The sequence below is a fragment of the Daldinia caldariorum genome (assembly GCF_022478825.1).
Source record: "Daldinia caldariorum strain CBS 122874 unplaced genomic scaffold F4812scaffold_26, whole genome shotgun sequence".
NCBI lineage: Eukaryota > Fungi > Ascomycota > Sordariomycetes > Xylariales > Hypoxylaceae > Daldinia > Daldinia caldariorum.
The window spans coordinates 22,165-39,187 of record NW_025953062.1 but is presented as its reverse complement, the minus strand read 5'-3'; the positions used below and the strand labels follow the sequence as shown (position 1 = coordinate 39,187).

At 46.9% G+C, this 17,023-nt stretch overlaps 6 protein-coding genes across 6 annotated transcripts; 5 read left to right on the top strand and 1 right to left on the bottom strand.

The window, feature by feature from the left end:
• The first annotated feature begins 112 nt into the window (after window positions 1-112).
• On the top strand, window positions 113-2,152 carry F4812DRAFT_241245 (aldehyde dehydrogenase). Its single transcript, XM_047930629.1, has 3 exons — window positions 113-389; window positions 461-502; window positions 581-2,152. The coding sequence occupies exons 1-3, from the start codon at window positions 331-333 to the stop codon at window positions 2,031-2,033; spliced, it is 1,554 nt and encodes a 517-aa protein (XP_047785808.1). The 5' UTR covers window positions 113-330; the 3' UTR covers window positions 2,034-2,152.
• Window positions 2,153-3,918: 1,766 nt separating this feature from the next.
• F4812DRAFT_241138 (bifunctional P-450:NADPH-P450 reductase) lies at window positions 3,919-8,419 on the top strand. Its single transcript, XM_047930627.1, has 9 exons — window positions 3,919-4,200; window positions 4,258-4,662; window positions 4,718-5,301; window positions 5,501-5,617; window positions 5,685-5,936; window positions 6,029-6,724; window positions 6,854-7,156; window positions 7,279-7,592; window positions 7,655-8,419. Exons 2-9 carry the CDS (start codon window positions 4,401-4,403, stop codon window positions 8,328-8,330), a joined length of 3,204 nt encoding a protein of 1,067 aa, XP_047785807.1. The 5' UTR covers window positions 3,919-4,200; window positions 4,258-4,400; the 3' UTR covers window positions 8,331-8,419.
• F4812DRAFT_241083 (FAD/NAD(P)-binding domain-containing protein) lies at window positions 8,420-10,402 on the bottom strand. Its single transcript, XM_047930626.1, has 6 exons — window positions 10,210-10,402; window positions 9,855-10,077; window positions 9,704-9,798; window positions 9,555-9,619; window positions 9,109-9,493; window positions 8,420-9,054 (listed from the first exon to the last, which is right to left on the bottom strand). The coding sequence occupies exons 2-6, from the start codon at window positions 9,955-9,957 to the stop codon at window positions 8,509-8,511; spliced, it is 1,194 nt and encodes a 397-aa protein (XP_047785806.1). The 5' UTR covers window positions 9,958-10,077; window positions 10,210-10,402; the 3' UTR covers window positions 8,420-8,508.
• A 573-nt stretch (window positions 10,403-10,975) lies between these two features.
• On the top strand, window positions 10,976-12,038 carry F4812DRAFT_463589 (carbohydrate esterase family 5 protein; the record flags this gene model as incomplete). The annotated part of the gene is made up of 3 exons (XM_047938234.1): window positions 10,976-11,202; window positions 11,261-11,485; window positions 11,558-12,038. The coding sequence occupies 3 exons, from the start codon at window positions 10,976-10,978 to the stop codon at window positions 12,036-12,038; spliced, it is 933 nt and encodes a 310-aa protein (XP_047785805.1).
• A 292-nt stretch (window positions 12,039-12,330) lies between these two features.
• Window positions 12,331-13,794, top strand: F4812DRAFT_241024 (integral membrane protein DUF92-domain-containing protein). The gene has a single exon (XM_047930625.1). The coding sequence runs from the start codon at window positions 12,441-12,443 to the stop codon at window positions 13,611-13,613; it is 1,173 nt and encodes a 390-aa protein (XP_047785804.1). The 5' UTR covers window positions 12,331-12,440; the 3' UTR covers window positions 13,614-13,794.
• A 791-nt stretch (window positions 13,795-14,585) lies between these two features.
• F4812DRAFT_453454 (feruloyl esterase-like protein B precursor) lies at window positions 14,586-16,990 on the top strand (the record flags this gene model as incomplete). The annotated part of the gene is made up of 2 exons (XM_047936489.1): window positions 14,586-14,601; window positions 15,294-16,990. 2 exons carry the CDS (start codon window positions 14,586-14,588, stop codon window positions 16,988-16,990), a joined length of 1,713 nt encoding a protein of 570 aa, XP_047785803.1.
• Between the last annotated feature and the right edge of the window lie 33 nt (window positions 16,991-17,023).

The window sequence follows — 17,023 nt, the reverse complement described above, 5'->3', positions numbered from 1 at the left end:
TTAGAAGTAATTTATCTTCACCTGTCTCCTCACTTTACCTATCTGCCTACCCTGACCTCATATTGAAAAGAGACTCATAATTTGGTATCTTAACTCCGGCGGGGAACTTCCTTGTTGAGGATAGGTTATCTTACAACCACGTTCCCGGCGGAATCCGATAAGTTTGCGGCCTTGTGATATGCAGAGCTTTGCGGGGAGATCAGATAACCCGCTTTCCTTCAAAACATTCGGCATCGAACGGCTACCTAGCCTAAGTCCTGATAATTATTCCGTTGTGTTTGCATCCAAGATCGACCGACCCTTTCGGATTGGCAAGCCATCATTTACAGAATGGCGCAAACTTATCTCATGTGGGTTGGGGGTAAAGAAGAACCAGGCGAGGGGGAGTTGTAAGTTGGCATTAATTCGGCCAATTGCTAGCACAGAGTAATAGATGTTTTGTTGTTAATGAATGGGATAGATTACCAGTAGAAGACCCCGCGACTGGGGAAACCTTTGCATTGTAAGTTTTCCCATATTCCACAGCTATGCAATGTTATGAGTATACGTAACCTAATTGCGTTCTTCTATTTCTGACTAGTTGTCACACGGCATCGGCGTCAGATGTCGAGCGCACTGTCGGTCTCGCCCAGGAGGCTTTTAAATCAGGCATCTGGTCCAGGTCCTCGCGCCACCACCGCGCCGATATTTTAGACAAATCTGCAGCGCTTCTCACGGCGTCTCTGCCGAGTCTTATCGCGCTCGAAGTGCGTCAGACCGGCCGGGCGATCCGCGAGATGAACGCTCAGGTTCCGTCGTTAGTACGCTGGTTTAAGTACTATGCCTCGCTTCTGCGTGTGGAGGAGCAGCCTGTCTTACCGACAGCGGGAAAATTGCACAATTTTCTGCAACGCGTGCCGCTCGGTGTTGTGGTACAGATTACCCCTTTCAATCATCCCTTGCTTATTGCTGTGAAGAAGCTTGCGCCCGCACTGGCCGCTGGAAATAGCGTCATCGTGAAGCCGAGCGAATTAACACCATTATCGACATTGCTACTTGGCCGGATCCTGAAAGAGGCTGGGGTACCCGATGGTGTTTTTAACGTTTTACCTGGATACGGCGTCACCACCGGAAAGGCGCTCGTGCAGCATTCCCTAGTGAAGAAAGTAGACGTCACAGGAGGGACGGTGGCGGGGAAGGAGATCGGGAAAATCGTTGGAGGAAATCTAGCAAGATATACGGCAGAACTTGGTGGAAAGGCGCCTTTGGTCGTATTTGACACGGCAGATGTTCAAATGGCTGTGAATGGAATTACGTTCGGTAGTTTTATTGCCAGCGGACAAACCTGTATTGCAAGCACGAGGATTATTGTTGACAACAAAGTCTTGCCGCAGCTGCTAAAGAAGCTAAAGGCGAAGACGGAGTCGATCACACGGCGTATGGGTGCACCCAGCAACCCGGAATCAATGATGGGGCCGTTGATCTCGGCAAAGCAGCTCGACCGAGTTGAGGCGTTAGTAAACGACGCTGTAAACAGTGGCAAGGCGAAAGTGGTAATAGGAGGAGGGAGGATGCGTGGTACCAGCTCGCTAGATGGGACTGACTTCTCTAAAGGGTACTTCTATGAACCTACTATCCTTGTCTCTAAAGAGGGCGATGACATTATCGAGACTTGTATTTGGCGTGAGGAGGCCTTCGGTCCTGTAATTGTGGTCTTGGGGTTTGACACAGAAGATCAGGCTGTCAAACTAGCTAACCAATCTGAGTTCGGCCTCGGGGCCGGAATCTGGACCCAGAACCTGGCGCAAGCTTTCCGGGTCTCGGAGCAAATTGATGCCGGAATCACCTGGGTAAACACGCATCATCGGAATGACCCAAGTAGTCCATGGGGCGGTGCTAAGCCGTCGAGTGGTGTCGGAAGCGAGAATGGCACGGATGCTTATAATGCGTATACGCTGATTAAGAGCGTGATCATTAGTTATGCTTCAACTGAGGAGTCACTCGTGACGGATGATTGGTTTAGCGACGGGACGGGACCTGTTAGATACGGCTAGGGGTCGGGATAGATGATATTTGGGGTAGAATTTGGCATAACCCGTGTGTCGATTTCATAGTAGTGTTTTTTTTTTTTTTTTTTTTGATCACTTGGGTCCTTCACCCTTTACTATGCATGAATAATAAATAATAAACTCGGCTACAAATGTAATAACATCGTACGATACTGCACGCAGCATCTTTACTCCGCTTGGGTTGAAAATCTCAATAGGAGCGAAGCTATGTAAAAGGGGAAAAATGGTTTTTTTTTTCCTCAATCACTCATGCTCAAGAGAGAGCGATGTGGCTCATGAGTGGCACACTCAAAAGATGGCGGGCATTAGCATGTACTTAATACTTATCCCACTCCTTAGTGGATCTTACAACCGTACCAACTTCCGCTCGTTCTTGTAAACCGTTAATTCACCGTCTATTCACCATTTATTTATTTTTTTCATTAAAAAAAATTCCAACTTCTTGAACGTTGAATAACTTTGGCAAGCGTTCAAGAAGATCTCAGATATTCGAAGTGCTTTCAAACGTTTATATTTTTAAATTATTAAAATTTAATGAAGAATTTAATCTTTTAAACGTTTGAATTGACTTCGAACGTTTACGCGTTTACGAAAAGGGGTACAAAAGCCTCAACGGGAGCCACGGGAGCTAACGGGAAGGTATATTAGGTACGTATATACGTACAAACGAGCGTACAAACGCAATTAGAAGCAGTAGGATTCTGAGGCTATTGAAGATTCTACAATTCTACGATGCTACGATGTTACGATGCTACGTGATGAGGCTACGTGATGAGGCTACGGGGCTACGATGACTCCTGGGTCCTAGGTCCTGGCTACAGTGGCTTGGCTGGCTGGCTGGCTGGCTGGCTGAGGGTTGAAACTTAGAAGAAAAGAAAGAAGAATCGCTTTCAAAGGAGGGAGGGAGAGGCTTTTATATAGACGATTCCGAAGACTTAATCAGCTAGGCCTCTTGCCAGGCCTCTTGCTACCTACCTACCTAGGTACGTACGTCAAGACGTATTGGATCAAGGTAATAGGGACAACGGCAAGGAGATAAACGCCTGAACGTTCGAAAGCCTTTCGAACGTTTGAATCATTTAAATGATTAAAAATATCTAAAGTATTAATATATTTAAGTATTTCAACCCCTTTCAAACGTTTATTATTAAAAGCGTGTCAAACGCTACTTTTATATAAATATTTAAAATAATAAATATTAATAAATATTAACTGTAAAAAGACGGTTTATAATTACGAAACGGTTAACTGGTTCCAGCAGAAGTTGGTATGGAACCTTTACATTGCAGTGCAGTTATGTAATCGGGTAGGCTTCGTTCACTAACTAAAAAAACGTTACCAATACAACATCAATTTGTCCACATAACAACATCAAGAATAATTACAAAGATTCCATGGCAGTTAGTGATAACAGCGGAGTTAAAAGGTTTTAAGTTTCCGACGACGAAAGTAAGCAAGCAAGCGGAGCTCTCGGTTTCCGTGCGGATTTGTTCGGACACACTATTTAGAGGTTCATAAGTGGTACTGGAAACGCGAATAGGCGCGTTGGAACTGGCCAAGTTACAAATCAGATTTTAGGAAGTGAAGAAAGATGTAAACGCGACTTAAAATTGATCACCCATTGGGTACGGTACTTCATCTATCCGCATTTCACTTGGATCTGTTACTAAATTTCGAGAACGGACTCGGATGTTTTCCGTCCTGGAGAGATTAGATACCTCCTAGGCCGGATGTGTTAATTGTTAAGCTATACAATAACTTCCAGCGGAGTTATGGTCTTCGAATAAGTACTCATATAACCCTATTGCAGGGGTTAGTTATCTTGTGGGTAACTACAGTACATATACTACGAGGTAAGTGGCTAGGTACCCAGTTATCAAAACTCAGGAATAAGCCATAGCCTACCCGATACACGATGTCATTATATTAGGTGTAGAGAATAGACTAATTCCACATTTCACTTGTTCTATATTAGGTGCCCGAGCAGGTACCTAACTGTCAACAGCGTCAAAATAAGGACATAAAGTTGGGAATCCCCACATGTTTTAACAGCTCCTATGCGCTATCGCCGAGCTTTATGACGCTCGAGTCGACGGCGGAGCAACTACATTCCGATTATATGACTATCCCGGACCCGTGAGTTGTAGAAAAAGTAGGTAGAGGCTCGATCAATAATACGTATAGTCTGATAGTTGATGTATAAATACAGGCAGGCGCCTAACCCAAACATCACTTATTATTATTATCTTGTAACAAATAACACAGACCGTTCTACAGTTTCAAGACCTACTAATTTACCAATTGTTACATATTCTGAATCTACCTTAGGTAGCTGTTACCCTTAATTCGACTATGACCACCGAATCTCCGGTTCCGATTCCCGAGGCACCACATCTCCCAATCCTGGGATATGTGACAGGTGTTGACCCGGAGAACGCAGTCCGTTCCTTCACTAGATTCGCAGAAAACTACGGCGAGATCTTTCGAGCGCACGTACCAGGGGTTAGCTTAGTATGGGTCAGCACATATGCTCTACTCAACGAGTGTTGCGACGAAAAGAGATTTGGGAAGAAGATTAATGATGTACTAGCTCATCTCAGGAAAGGCTTAAACGGTACTGTCATGGCGAACACGTAGTCATAGGTTATACGTTACTAATATCCATTCAGATGGGTTGTTTACGGCAACGAGTGATGAACCGAACTGGGGCATTGCTCATCGCGTCCTGATGCCGGCTTTTGGACCCAAGGGTATCCGGGACATGTTCGACGAGATGAAAGACATAGCCTCTCAGCTTGCCCTAAAATGGGCCAGACATGGACCACACGCAAGGATTAACGCACCTGAAGATTTTACGCGACTCACTCTCGATACGATAGCTCTTTGCTCTATGGGATTCAGATTTAACAGTTTCTACTCCGAGAACCTACACCCCTTTGTCAACGCCATGACAGAATTTCTTCTTGAGAGCGGTCGTAGGGCGCAAAGGTTACCACTTCCTTCATTCGTCTATCGGACACGAGACAAAGCATACGAATCTCACATAGCTGTACTTGTCGATACCGCCCAAGCAGTCCTGAGTGAGCGCCTCGCAGACCCGGAGAACGATCGAAAAGACCTCCTCTCCGCTATGATTAAAGGGCGCGATTCGCTCACCGGGCAGAAGATGAGCGATGCGTCTATTATCGACAACTTGATTACATTCTTAGTTGCTGGCCATGAAACTACGTCGGGCATGTTATCATATGCTATGGTAAGCTTATCCTTAATCTATATTCGTCTCTCTTCCTTGTCTGTTTTCTCATACCTTCCGAGTACCTACTGCATGCTTGTACCGCGAATAAACTTGGTGAATGATTTACCTAATCTATCACCGAATCAAGCGAGATTTCTTTGCGATTGCTAGACAATTCCCTGGATTCCTTGCTAACATATTATGTCGCCTTTTATAGTATAGATTATTGAAAAACCCCGACGCTTACCGGAAAGTGCAAGAAGAAGTCGACCAAGTGTTAGGCAAAGGTCCTGTAACAGTACAGCACATGCAAAAGCTCCCATACATCACAGCAGTATGTCATATCTCCCTCCAGTCGTGTAATAGGCACCCCCTCGGGAACGTCGAGCTAACTGTAATAGGTTCTCCGAGAAACACTACGCTTGGATGCGCCCATACCAGTGTTTTCAGTTAGCCCCTTGGAAGACACTTTACTCGCAGGAAAGTACAAGGTTTACAAGGGAGAATTTATTCAATGTCTCCTTGGTAAAACGCAAACCGATCCAGCAGTCTTCGAGGACCCCACGGCTTTCAAACCGGAAAGGATGCTTGATGAAAACTTTAGCAAATTGCCAAAGAACGCGTGGAAGCCATTTGGTAATGGTGCCAGAGCTGTAAGAAACCCAGTTTCATTCCCTTTTCCATGTCCTGAAGACCATGTTTGATGTATGGAAGACCCTATACTAACCGACGAAAAACAATCTAGTGTATCGGTCGAGCATTCGCGATGCAGGAGGCAATTCTTACCATGGCCATCCTGTTCCAAAATTTCAATTTCGTCCTGGCTGATTCAGACTACGAGCTGAAAAACAAGCAGACCTTGACTATGAAGCCTGATAATTTCTTCATAAGGGCTATATTGCGCGACGGGTTAGATCCTGTCAAACTGGAGCACCGACTTTCCGGAACTGAACAAAATTTTAATAAGCCGAAAACACGCACGAACGGCTCAAACCACGAGCATGAGAGTCATGATCGGCAGCTGACTATCCTATACGGCTCTAATAGCGGCACATGCGAGTCAATAGCCCAGCGTTTGGCTTTTGATGCCGCATCCTACGGATATAGAGTTTCCACCCTAGATTGTATGGATGCTGCTATGGAAAAGCTTCCAGAAAATCAACCTATCATCATAATAACGGCGAGTTACGAAGGACAAGCTCCCGATAACGCGGCCAATTTCGTTCATTGGATCGAAAATATCAAAGACAAGTCAGCTCTGTGCGGATCATCTTACGCGGTTTTTGGATGTGGTCACCATGATTGGTCGCAGACATTCCACCGAATTCCTAAACTTGTAGATACAAGGCTAGAAGAAATCGGCGCGACGAGGATCACAGAGTTGGGCCTTGCGGACGCCGCCCAGGAGGATCCATTCGTTGCTTTTGATACCTGGGAAGATGTAAGTGCTTGCCAATTAAGACAGTTTGAAACCAGCATTGAAGTCTATCAAAGATAGGAGCTGTCTCGGCTCATTATTCTATACATTAGGTACCTAACCTACCTGTTATACTTACGCTAACGTGTCCAGGTGCTCTGGAAAGCCTTGGATAACTCAGGGACTGGCCAGGAATCGAATGTATTACTCAAAACGCAGCCCACATCACTGACGGTAGAGATATCTAATACACGACCGGCGATACTTAATCAGAGCGTGGAGGAAGGACGCGTACTCGCGACCAAGCTCCTTACAGCGGATGGCGAACCCGCGAAGAAGCACGTAGAAATACAGCTTCCCGCCGGCGTTAATTATGCACCCGGGGACTATCTATCCGTTTTGCCTATCAATCCCAAGGAAACGGTCCATAGAGCCATGCGTAGATTTGGATTGCCGGTAATGTGGCCAATTTCCTTTTTACCTATGATCATTGATACCTCTCATCCCCCGCCATATTTAATATCTAGTACCTCATTTTTTTTGAGCCTTTGACTAACTCGTCTTCATCACCTTGATAGTGGGATACAAGCATCAAAATCTCAGGTGCTGGCATAAGGCTACCTACTGACGAACCGGTCCCTGCTAATAGCATATTGAGCGACTTTGTCGAGCTCGCCCAGCCGGCCACCAAAAGGAATATTCTCGCACTGGCCGATAAAACAGAAAGTGAGGAGGACCGTCAAGCACTAAAGAAGCTGGCGACGGAAAGCTACGACGCAGAAGTGTTAGCAAAGCGAGCATCCATATTAGATTTGTTGGAAATGTTTCCTTCAGTCAACTTAAGTTTGGGATCTTTTCTAGCGATGCTACCGCCTATGCGTCTTCGCCAATAGTGAGTTTTCCTTACATCACTCCCCAAAAGCGCGTTCAAAGCATTAATAGGGAAAACAATAGTTCTATTTCCTCATCACCCTTGGAGGATCCCCTGAAGGCGTCTATCACTTTTTCTTTAGTTTCGGGACGCGCCAAATCTGGCCGGGGAAATTATATTGGTGTAACGAGCTCCTATCTGGCCAGCCTCGAAGTCAACGACAGGCTCCGAGTGTCGGTACGGCAGTCTCATATGGCATTCCATTTGCCAGACGCACCGGAAGAGACACCGCTGATTCTCATTGCAGCGGGAAGTGGCATAGCTCCGTTCCGCGGGTTTATTCAGCATCGCGCTGTAATGATCAGATCAGGTCGGAAGTTGGCACCAGCTGTGCTTTATCATGGCTGCCGGGAACCAGGCAAGGATGATATTTATTCAGAAGAGTTTGACGAGTGGGAGAAAGCTGGAGCCGTCACGATCAAGCGTGCCTTCAGTCGAACGCCAGAAAAGTCGGACGGATCCAAATACGTGCAAGATATCGTATGGGCAGACCGACTTCATTTTCTTCAGTTGTGGCGAGAGGGCGCACAGCTCTATATCTGTGGGTCACGAAAGGTCAGCCAGGGTATTGAAAAGGTTATTATAAAGATGCGACAAGAAGAATCGCAGCTTAATGGCGAGCATCTGAGTGACGAAGATGCGAAGAAATGGTGGGATGAGTTGAGGAATATTAGGTATGCTACCGATGTGTTCGACTAGAATGGCGTAACATTCTCACGGATCATCGCGGGGGTGTACTGAAAGGCTTCCGCAATGTCTTAAAATAGCACGAATCTCTCATATCATTAATACAAATACTCAACTCAATAAAGATATCCTAGATTGAAATAGCGCATGCATACATAGTCTCATATGTACCTAGTATACCATGGCCGATTCAAATTAAGGCGGCAGATGGGGGTAGTCTTGCGGCGACGACCGGAGAATCCTTCGTAAGCGCCTCCCAATTGTGAGCAACTAAAGCGGCTTCGCGGCTCTTCAGGACAGCATCAAGGGTCCGCGGCAGCATCTCAGCTTCGTAGGTGTCAATGGCTACCTCCTGATCTATTTCACACCTATGTATCTTCTTCAGTTGGTCTACTAGTAACGCTGCATCCAGAATCCCGTGGTTTGCTCCTTCGCCACGGTACATGGTCATAGCATGAGCGCTATCTCCGGCGAGTGTCACGCGCCCCTTGCGATTGTCCCATTTTCTAGGAGGATAGTCTGCTAGTTTGAAGGCAGTTGTGGGACTTAAATCGTCAGGAATATCCATTACGATGCTTCGGAGGGGTTCAGCGAAATCGTTGGCACGCTTCTTCATAAGTTTTATCCGCTCCTCGTGGGTATCTGGTATGGCATCTGAAAGTGAGTCTCTCACGATCCAAGAGATTATGACTTGCGCGTCGAAGGAACGTTGGCCGTCTGGTTCCTCAAAGCAATCCTATCATGCTGACTGTTAAAGAGCGAGTCAAAGTTAAGAATTGAAATGACTCACGTGTATACTATACCATAGGTAATTTCCAGTTTTCGGGTGAAGACCTTGGAAGAGTAGCGGGTCGAGCGCTCGAACTGAAGCTGCTTGTTCCGGACTGAAGTGGCGTATTACGCCTATAAGGCTCACTGGCAGAGGGTGTAGAGCGTAATCGTTAGGAAGAAGATGCTTGCGAACGTTGCTATTGCTTCCGTCGGCCCCTATTAAAATTGTCCCGTCCGCAAAAGTGCCATCTTCAAAATGCGCCCTAACCCCACCCTCGAATGTTTCCACCGATGCCAACTTTTTGCCTTCTTGGATATTGATTCCGCTTGCAAGTATGGATCTTAACCTCTTTCGGTTCAATCTAAGTCGAGTTTTTGAAGGCGGAATCTTATAGCGAATCTCGCTTAAGGATGTCGTCTGTTGTCAGTATGGAGCGTCGAGAAAGCATTGGAGGGAGGACTAACGCTGTTTCGCAATTGAAGAACAGAAAGTCACCTGCATCGTTGCTTAATGACCCGTCAACTGTGGCCTGTTACCGCTTGGTGATGAGAGACAATGTATACCACTCAGGTACCTAAGGTATGTACAATACCTAGGAGGAAGATTTACATACGTCGGAAACCCTACTCGCGACTCTTGAACCAACAGTTCTCTTTAGAGAGCTTAAACACCAGTGCAGTGTTAAGGCCCAACCCTGTCTAAGATTTCCTGTCAAGGTGCAAACAATCAGGAGCTTTTCGCTTTAGAAGACAGCGATTACTTACCCTCTGTCGACTTTTCGAAAACGGTGTAAGGTATGTTATTCTCGCGACATCCTTGAGCTATGGTGAGGCCAACGATTCCGCCGCCCACAATCAAAACATGCATCCCTGAAGGGTTTTTTTTTTTTTTTTTTTTTTTGCTTAGGTAGGTATGTCAGAAATAAATGGGATAATTATTCGAGAAGATCTTGGCGAGCTTCATCTATATAGCTACTATGCCATTACTCTGGTAGGTATTAGCTATACATTGGAAACCTGATCGCATAGAAGTGGGGAAATCGTGTTTGATTCAGTGAGGCACTGAATGAATAGCCTCTTTTTATCCAGTAGCCAGCAATTTAGGTACCTAGGTACCTACCTAACCTAGTAATAATATCATCATGTGCGAGGTTTGTTTCTGCAACGCAATATCGGACCTCTCTCCTACTCGCTAGCGAAAGCGTGTATTGCTGATGCTCGGTGCAATGACAGGATACGGATTGGAAAACCCCGCATATGTGAGGTGATAGTTCATAAAGCTCATATCCCCTTAGTATGTACGGCGGGTGAGCTGGTTGTCCTAAATGCGTTCGCCCTCCGGACAACAACAGAGAGGGTAGTTGTTTGCTAACTTTAGTGGGTAGTAACATATCATTATCACCTTGCAACAACGACGTTACGTCTGGAAGTTATCTGGACGGGAAAATTAAGGGGCACTTGTGCCACAATCTGTAAACATGTTCGATGAAGCTCAGACAATAAACTGGCTATATAGTAAGGAGTTGAACAAGTAAATTTATTTAGCAAGGGGTGATTGTTCTGCTGTAGGCATTTGGCTCCTTGAGTTACTTGTTTAGAAATGGTGTCTCGCGTTCATTGGACCAATTACGCACCTTAGGGATCTGACTTGGGTAGGTGGATTTGCCATAACTTGCAAGTTACCTACCTACTTAAGGTAGTAAGGTAGGAAAGCACCTAACCAGAAGGTACCTAGGTAATGAGATATACATAGATATCGTTGTTTTGAGGCTGTTACCTCTGTAGGTCGATCGGTGAACACTTCGTAGCTTTATAAACCCAAGAAGCGGGAAGAACCTACTTGTTTCTGGTGTTCGAGACAATTCGACTTTCTTTAAATTGAGACGATGGTGTATAGTACAAATGCACATAAAAGTCTGAGGAAAGCCATATTATCTGGCTTTGCGGCCTCTTTATATTTCGCGTCAATTTCACCAGTATCAGCAGCGGCCGTCAAAGGTTATCGGGACACAGCAGTATCTGTAAACGAGTGGGACCCCGTGCTCCGAGGAATTGAAGACGCAGAATGCGCCGACCTTGCGGTAATTTTCGCTCGCGGCACCTTTGACAAAGGGTATGGCAACCTGGTATCCGACGTAGTTCACGAAGTCTCCGCTAACACATTTAACTAGAAATCTAGGGCCCTGGGTTGGTGGTCCGTTCCGCGATGCTTTGGTTAGCAGGTCGGCAGACATCAAGCTAGCGATCCAAGGTGTCGACGTAGATAGTTATCCAGCAGATCTTGCCGGTTACGTTGAAGAAGGAGGGTCAGGCAGTTGCGGTGCAAGTATCGGAGAGAGCGTGCAGACTTACGTCTCTCATTGCCCAGACGCGAAGGTCGCTATTTGGGGATGGAGGTAAGTCAAGCTAATTAGATTCAGTCTCATCAAGTTTCCAAGGCTGATGTGTTTGATTTTAAAAATAAATAGCCAAGGAGCCCTGTGCGCACACAAGGCGATGGGTGAACTGGGCGATGCGGCTACGAATGTCATCGCTTTGGGTGTTTTCGGCGACCCGGTCGGCGTTTGGCAGGATAGCGTAGATTATCCGGCGATACCAGAAGGTGTCAATTTTCTATCGTACTGCGAGAAGACAACTCCAGATCCTCTATGCGCCAACCCGACGGAAGACTTCCCGCATACCCCTAAAGCATTTATCGACAGACTCAAGGATATCTGGGAGGAGGTAGATACGACGCACATGAATGACGCCCAGAAAGGAGCAGTCGGAGAGCTCTTGATTGAACTTCCCAAACAAGCCGTCAAAGAACTTGGCCAACTGGCGACGGACATCGCAGGGGGTCACCTTCGACGATGGATGCTGAGTCCGCAACACTTTTGGTATGGCATTGACGGGAAGGTTGAGACAGCTGCAGATGATCTTCTTCGTGTATATAATAGTCAAAAATAGTTTGGGATTTAGAGGATATAAAAGAAGTATCTAAGGTATTTAGATTTATATAATTAGACCCTTTTTTATGACACCTCGGGCTACTACCTGGATGACCTAATGGTAAGGCAAGTTTTAGGTAAACCTTGGGCAGGTCGGGGTAGTGGCTGGAGGCGTTTAGGTAGCTTCAGGTAGTACCTACTACCTAAGCTGCTAAGGTACCTGATAGATACCTGTCTTATCGATAGCCGTAACTCACGTCACTTTGGTTCCGCAAGCTGACAAGTACAAAGTAAGCATCAATTCCTCTCCACATGAATTCCAATATTGAACTTCGATTAACTCTCCGTCAGCTTCACAACACCCTCAATTGACGCCGCGATCAAACCAACTCTTCACGGTGGCCTTAGGTGACATTCCGCGATGAAGGCCGTGATCGCCGTCCCTGCGACGCTCGCCCTCGTTTATCGGGCTTATTCTCACAATTCCCTAACACCACTTGGTATTGTAACCGCTGCGTTGACTGCTGCTGCCCATGCCGTTCACCCCTGGAATCTACCCTTCGTTCTCCTCTGCGTCTTTTTCCTAGCCGGTACTCGTGTCACCAAGATAAAAGCAAATGTCAAAGCAGGCCTTACGCTCCACTCCCAGGGGAGTACCGGAGGCGAAGGCCCAAGAACACACGTTCAAGTGCTTGCGAACTCTCTGATGGGCTCTATTCTAACCCTTTTGCACGCTTACCAGCTAAGTGCACGGAGAGATGCGGCAGTTATCAATAAGGAGGTTCCCGATGGCTCGTTCTGTTATAGATGGGGTGGCGATCTACTAGTCCTTGGTGTGATCGCCAATTATGCCGCCGTTTGCGCTGATACTTTCTCCTCCGAGCTCGGCATATTATCCCGCACCCCCCCGAGATTGATTACTTCTTTTTCCCTGCGTAGGGTGCCTCCAGGTACAAACGGAGGCGTTACGTTATGGGGATTGTTCGCAGGCTTCTTGGGATCTGTGATCATCGTCACTAGCGCTTTGTTGTTTCTTCCGTTTTGTGGCGAGGATACCAAGGGTAACGTTGGCGGCGGCAAGAGCTGGACTACTGGCCAGAAAGTTACGCTTGCATGTGCATTGAGCTTATGGGGTGCGTTAGGTAGTCTGCTGGACAGTTTACTTGGAGGCTGGTTCCAGAGAAGCGTCCGAGACGTGCGCTCAGGAAAAATTGTCGAGGGAGAAGGGGGCTCTCGCGTATTAACGTCTCTGTCAGGCACTGAACCTTATAAGCGCCAGGATATGAAAGTGAACGCTAGTACTGCCACAAAAGCTAGTATACTCCATGGAGAAGGAGAGAATGCTGTCGAGAGCCGAACGGATCCATCCCAAGTTGTTGTGGGCGACTCTTCCAAGGATCCCTACGATCCGAAAGATAAGCATCGAATTTCTCATTTTGGCGATCGGAAGCCTACGCGTGTGACGGAGAGCGGCTTTGACTTACTAGACAATAATGATGTCAATTTCCTAATGGCCTTTACAATGAGCGTCGGCGCTGTTGTTATCGCTGGTTGGTATTGGCATGTACCTCTGAGGGATATTCTGAAAGTCTGAATTCGGTACAAAGGAAGACGAGAGATATAGGAACTAGATGGCAATTGACCATGGCTCATGATACTCTACGTTTGTCTGTTTAATCAACCCCTCTTGTTCGTTAGCCTCTTAGCATAACTACGACGGCGCTATGCGGTTTGTCCATATCATGACAATACCATAAAGGTCTCTTATAACCTTAGATAGTTCGGCGTCCCTAACCTACTTGTTGAATCCCGGCCTTCCACGGCCTTGAAGCCTTTCGATATCGCACACAGAATTGTCGCCAATTACGATATCGTTGAAGATGACGGGATTGGCATAGAGAACAGGGTTAACAAATCCCGCAGTCGACTTCCCTGCTGCAAGTCTATCCTCATTGATGCGATTGAACATGGCATCAGCCAAAGGAGTAACGGCTCAGGCGCCGTCGTTGATACTGGGCTCACCTAATACGGCCACAGCAACATTTCTATCGAGGGCTGCGATGTCGGAAAACCCACGACCGGAGCTGTTGTACATGTATGCGCGGCCTGGGTCATGCTCGGTGAAATGGGGAGAAACAGCTGATTATTGATATGCTGGCGTCGGGAAAAACTACGAGAATCCACCAGATGAGGTCTAATTAGGAGCTTTAGCTACTGTCTCGTTCCCATCTGGTACACAAATATAACAAAAGTGTGCGTGCATCCCCCATTTTAGGTAGCCAGTGACACGACGCGACGTCAAGATCCAGGGCAGGCTGACTAAACATTCGGATCATCTTCATTGTAAATGCCAGACGGCTTGGTTGATGCTTACGTTCAGGGGTCGAGTTCCCTGGGGTATGTGAGTCGCATAGATCTTAATGAAGACGCTGACATTTTCCCCCTAATAGTTGTTACAACGTCATTGGCGGATAATTCTGTACAAAACCAGCTTTGCAATCTGCGTTCAACGGACATTCTCTTCTAAATCGGGGATCAGCCGGAAGTCATCTGACAATCGTACACCATGCTCAGAATTGAGAGTGATAATCTCTAAGCAGTTTATTGACCGAGGGATATCTTCGTTGATAATATCCATGTTTTTGTTACCTAAAGTTGCCAAGGCGATCCTCAGCCCGCCTAAATGTTAGCCAGGGTGGACTCGGTAGGTTAATACATATCAGATCAGATTAGATTAGATCTTAGTTGAATTGTCAACGACCAGCTCAACAGGTACTGTATTAAAATATTACGTACTGATATACGTATTCTTGACTCCTTTGCGGGCCTAGCAAAGTAGACTTCCATCAAATCGTTATCACGTATGGTTGCTTTGAAACTACCTACCTAGTTCATCACGAAGATGCTTCTCTTCAATTCACGGTCAAGGAGCTACCCACCTTGGTATTAAACCCCACTCGGCTGCTACGTCGGTATCCCATCGTCTCCATTTGAATCTCAATTGGGGCCAGCGAGGGTTCTAAAAGACGCGCGGCTCATTATAGCCATAGCAGCATCGTTAAGGATACGGCATTAGGAGGTAGGTTAGGTACTTACCTATAGGTATATTAGGCAGGATCATCCTCCGGGAATTTCGCTTTTAGTATGAATTCATTTTCATCAGCTAAGCACCTCCCCTTAGCCAGCTCCTTTAACGCGTCGTATCTAATCACGCGCCTAATGATTTCCAGCCGCAGAATATTAGGCTTGAGTGCCTTAACAGGTGCTGCGACAGCTGCGTCGCTGTCCGACTACTGTACACCCGCTTATGCTGCAAGCGCGTTGCCAGTTCAGAACCTCGGCCTTGGTGTCACTATCGACGCCTCGTCGGTGTCAGCGATTCTCACAACTAACAAATCAGTTAGCTCCGATTGGTTCGAGGGTGCCGTCATCGACTACTGCAATATCACGTTTGCTTATTCTCACGATGGGATAGGTAATGATATTGTTCACGTGTCATATCTGGTTCCGCCACCAGATAAGTTCCTGAGCCGATATGTCTCCACCGGAGGAGGCGGATTGGCTATTAATTCCGGGCTGTCGTTCAGTCCCGTCGGCGTCATCTCCGGTGCCGTATCCGGCATGACGGATGGAGGATTTGGGAACTTCAACACCCAATACGACAAAGTATTCCTCTTGGCAAATCATACGGTCAATTGGCAGGCAACGTACATGTTTGGATATCAGGCCCACCACGAGCTAGCTACACTTGGAAAGCAGTTGACAAGAAACTTCTTCAACGTATCCGATAGCCAAAAGATTTACTCCTACTATCAAGGGTGTTCCGAAGGTGGCCGTGAGGGGTGGAGTCAAATCCAACGTTTTGCCGAACAATTTGACGGGCTTGTCACTGGTGCACCTGCATTCCGCTTCAGTCATCTGCAAACGAATCATTTATCAGGCGGTGTCATAGAAAATTCTATCGGTTACTTCCCGCCTCCTTGCGAGCTCGAGAAAATCGTCAACTTAACGATCGCTGCTTGCGATGGCTTGGATGGTAAGGTAGACGGGGTCGTTGCGAGATCAGACCTCTGCAAGTTGAGCTTCGACTACAATTCAACCATAGGCCAGCCGTATTACTGCCCGGCATCTAACAGTGGGCTCCCGGGAGCTTCCTCTTCCGTGCGTCGGCGTCAGTTTCCGGGACTCAGCCCAACGCCTGAACAGAATGGTACCATTACCGCCGAAGGCGCAGCAGTCGCTTCTGCATTCACAAATGGCCTAATAGACTCCAAGGGGAAGCGAATATACATCAATCCTCAACCCGGCTCTTCCTTCGCAGACGCCACAAACCAGTTCAATGACGAGACGGGCAAATGGGAACCCATTCTCTCGGGCCTGGGACCGCAGTGGATAACCCGATATCTCAACCTCGAACAGAAAGACTCACTTGATAGCTTCGAGAATATTACCGCAGATACGCTACGAGATTGGATGGCGCTCGGTATGCACAAGTACCAAGACTCGCTCCAAACGACTTGGCCAGACCTCAACCCATTCAAGACGGCCGGGGGTAAAGTCATCCTCGTCCACGGGGAGGCAGATTCTGCAATCCCTGCCGCATCTTCAATTCACTATTACGATTCTGTCCGAACTACGATGTACGAAGATCTCAGTTACGACGAGAGCATAGCTGCCATGGACGAGTTTTATCGCCTCTATCTCGTCCCCGGCGGATCTCATTGTGGGAGTAACCGAGACCAGCCAGGCGGTGGTTGGCCCGCAACTACGCTCCAGGCAGTCATCAAATGGGCCGAGGATGGAGTCGCGCCTGAGACGCTCGATAACGTGGGCGATATCAACACCTTGTGTAAATGGCCTCTCCGTCCATTATGGTCAAATAACGGGACTCAATTCGATTGTGTATATGATTCTAAGTCGACAGAATCATGGACTTATACATTTGATGCCTTCAAATACCCAGTCTATTAGACTGTAATAGGTTGTCTAATGTCCATTAATTAC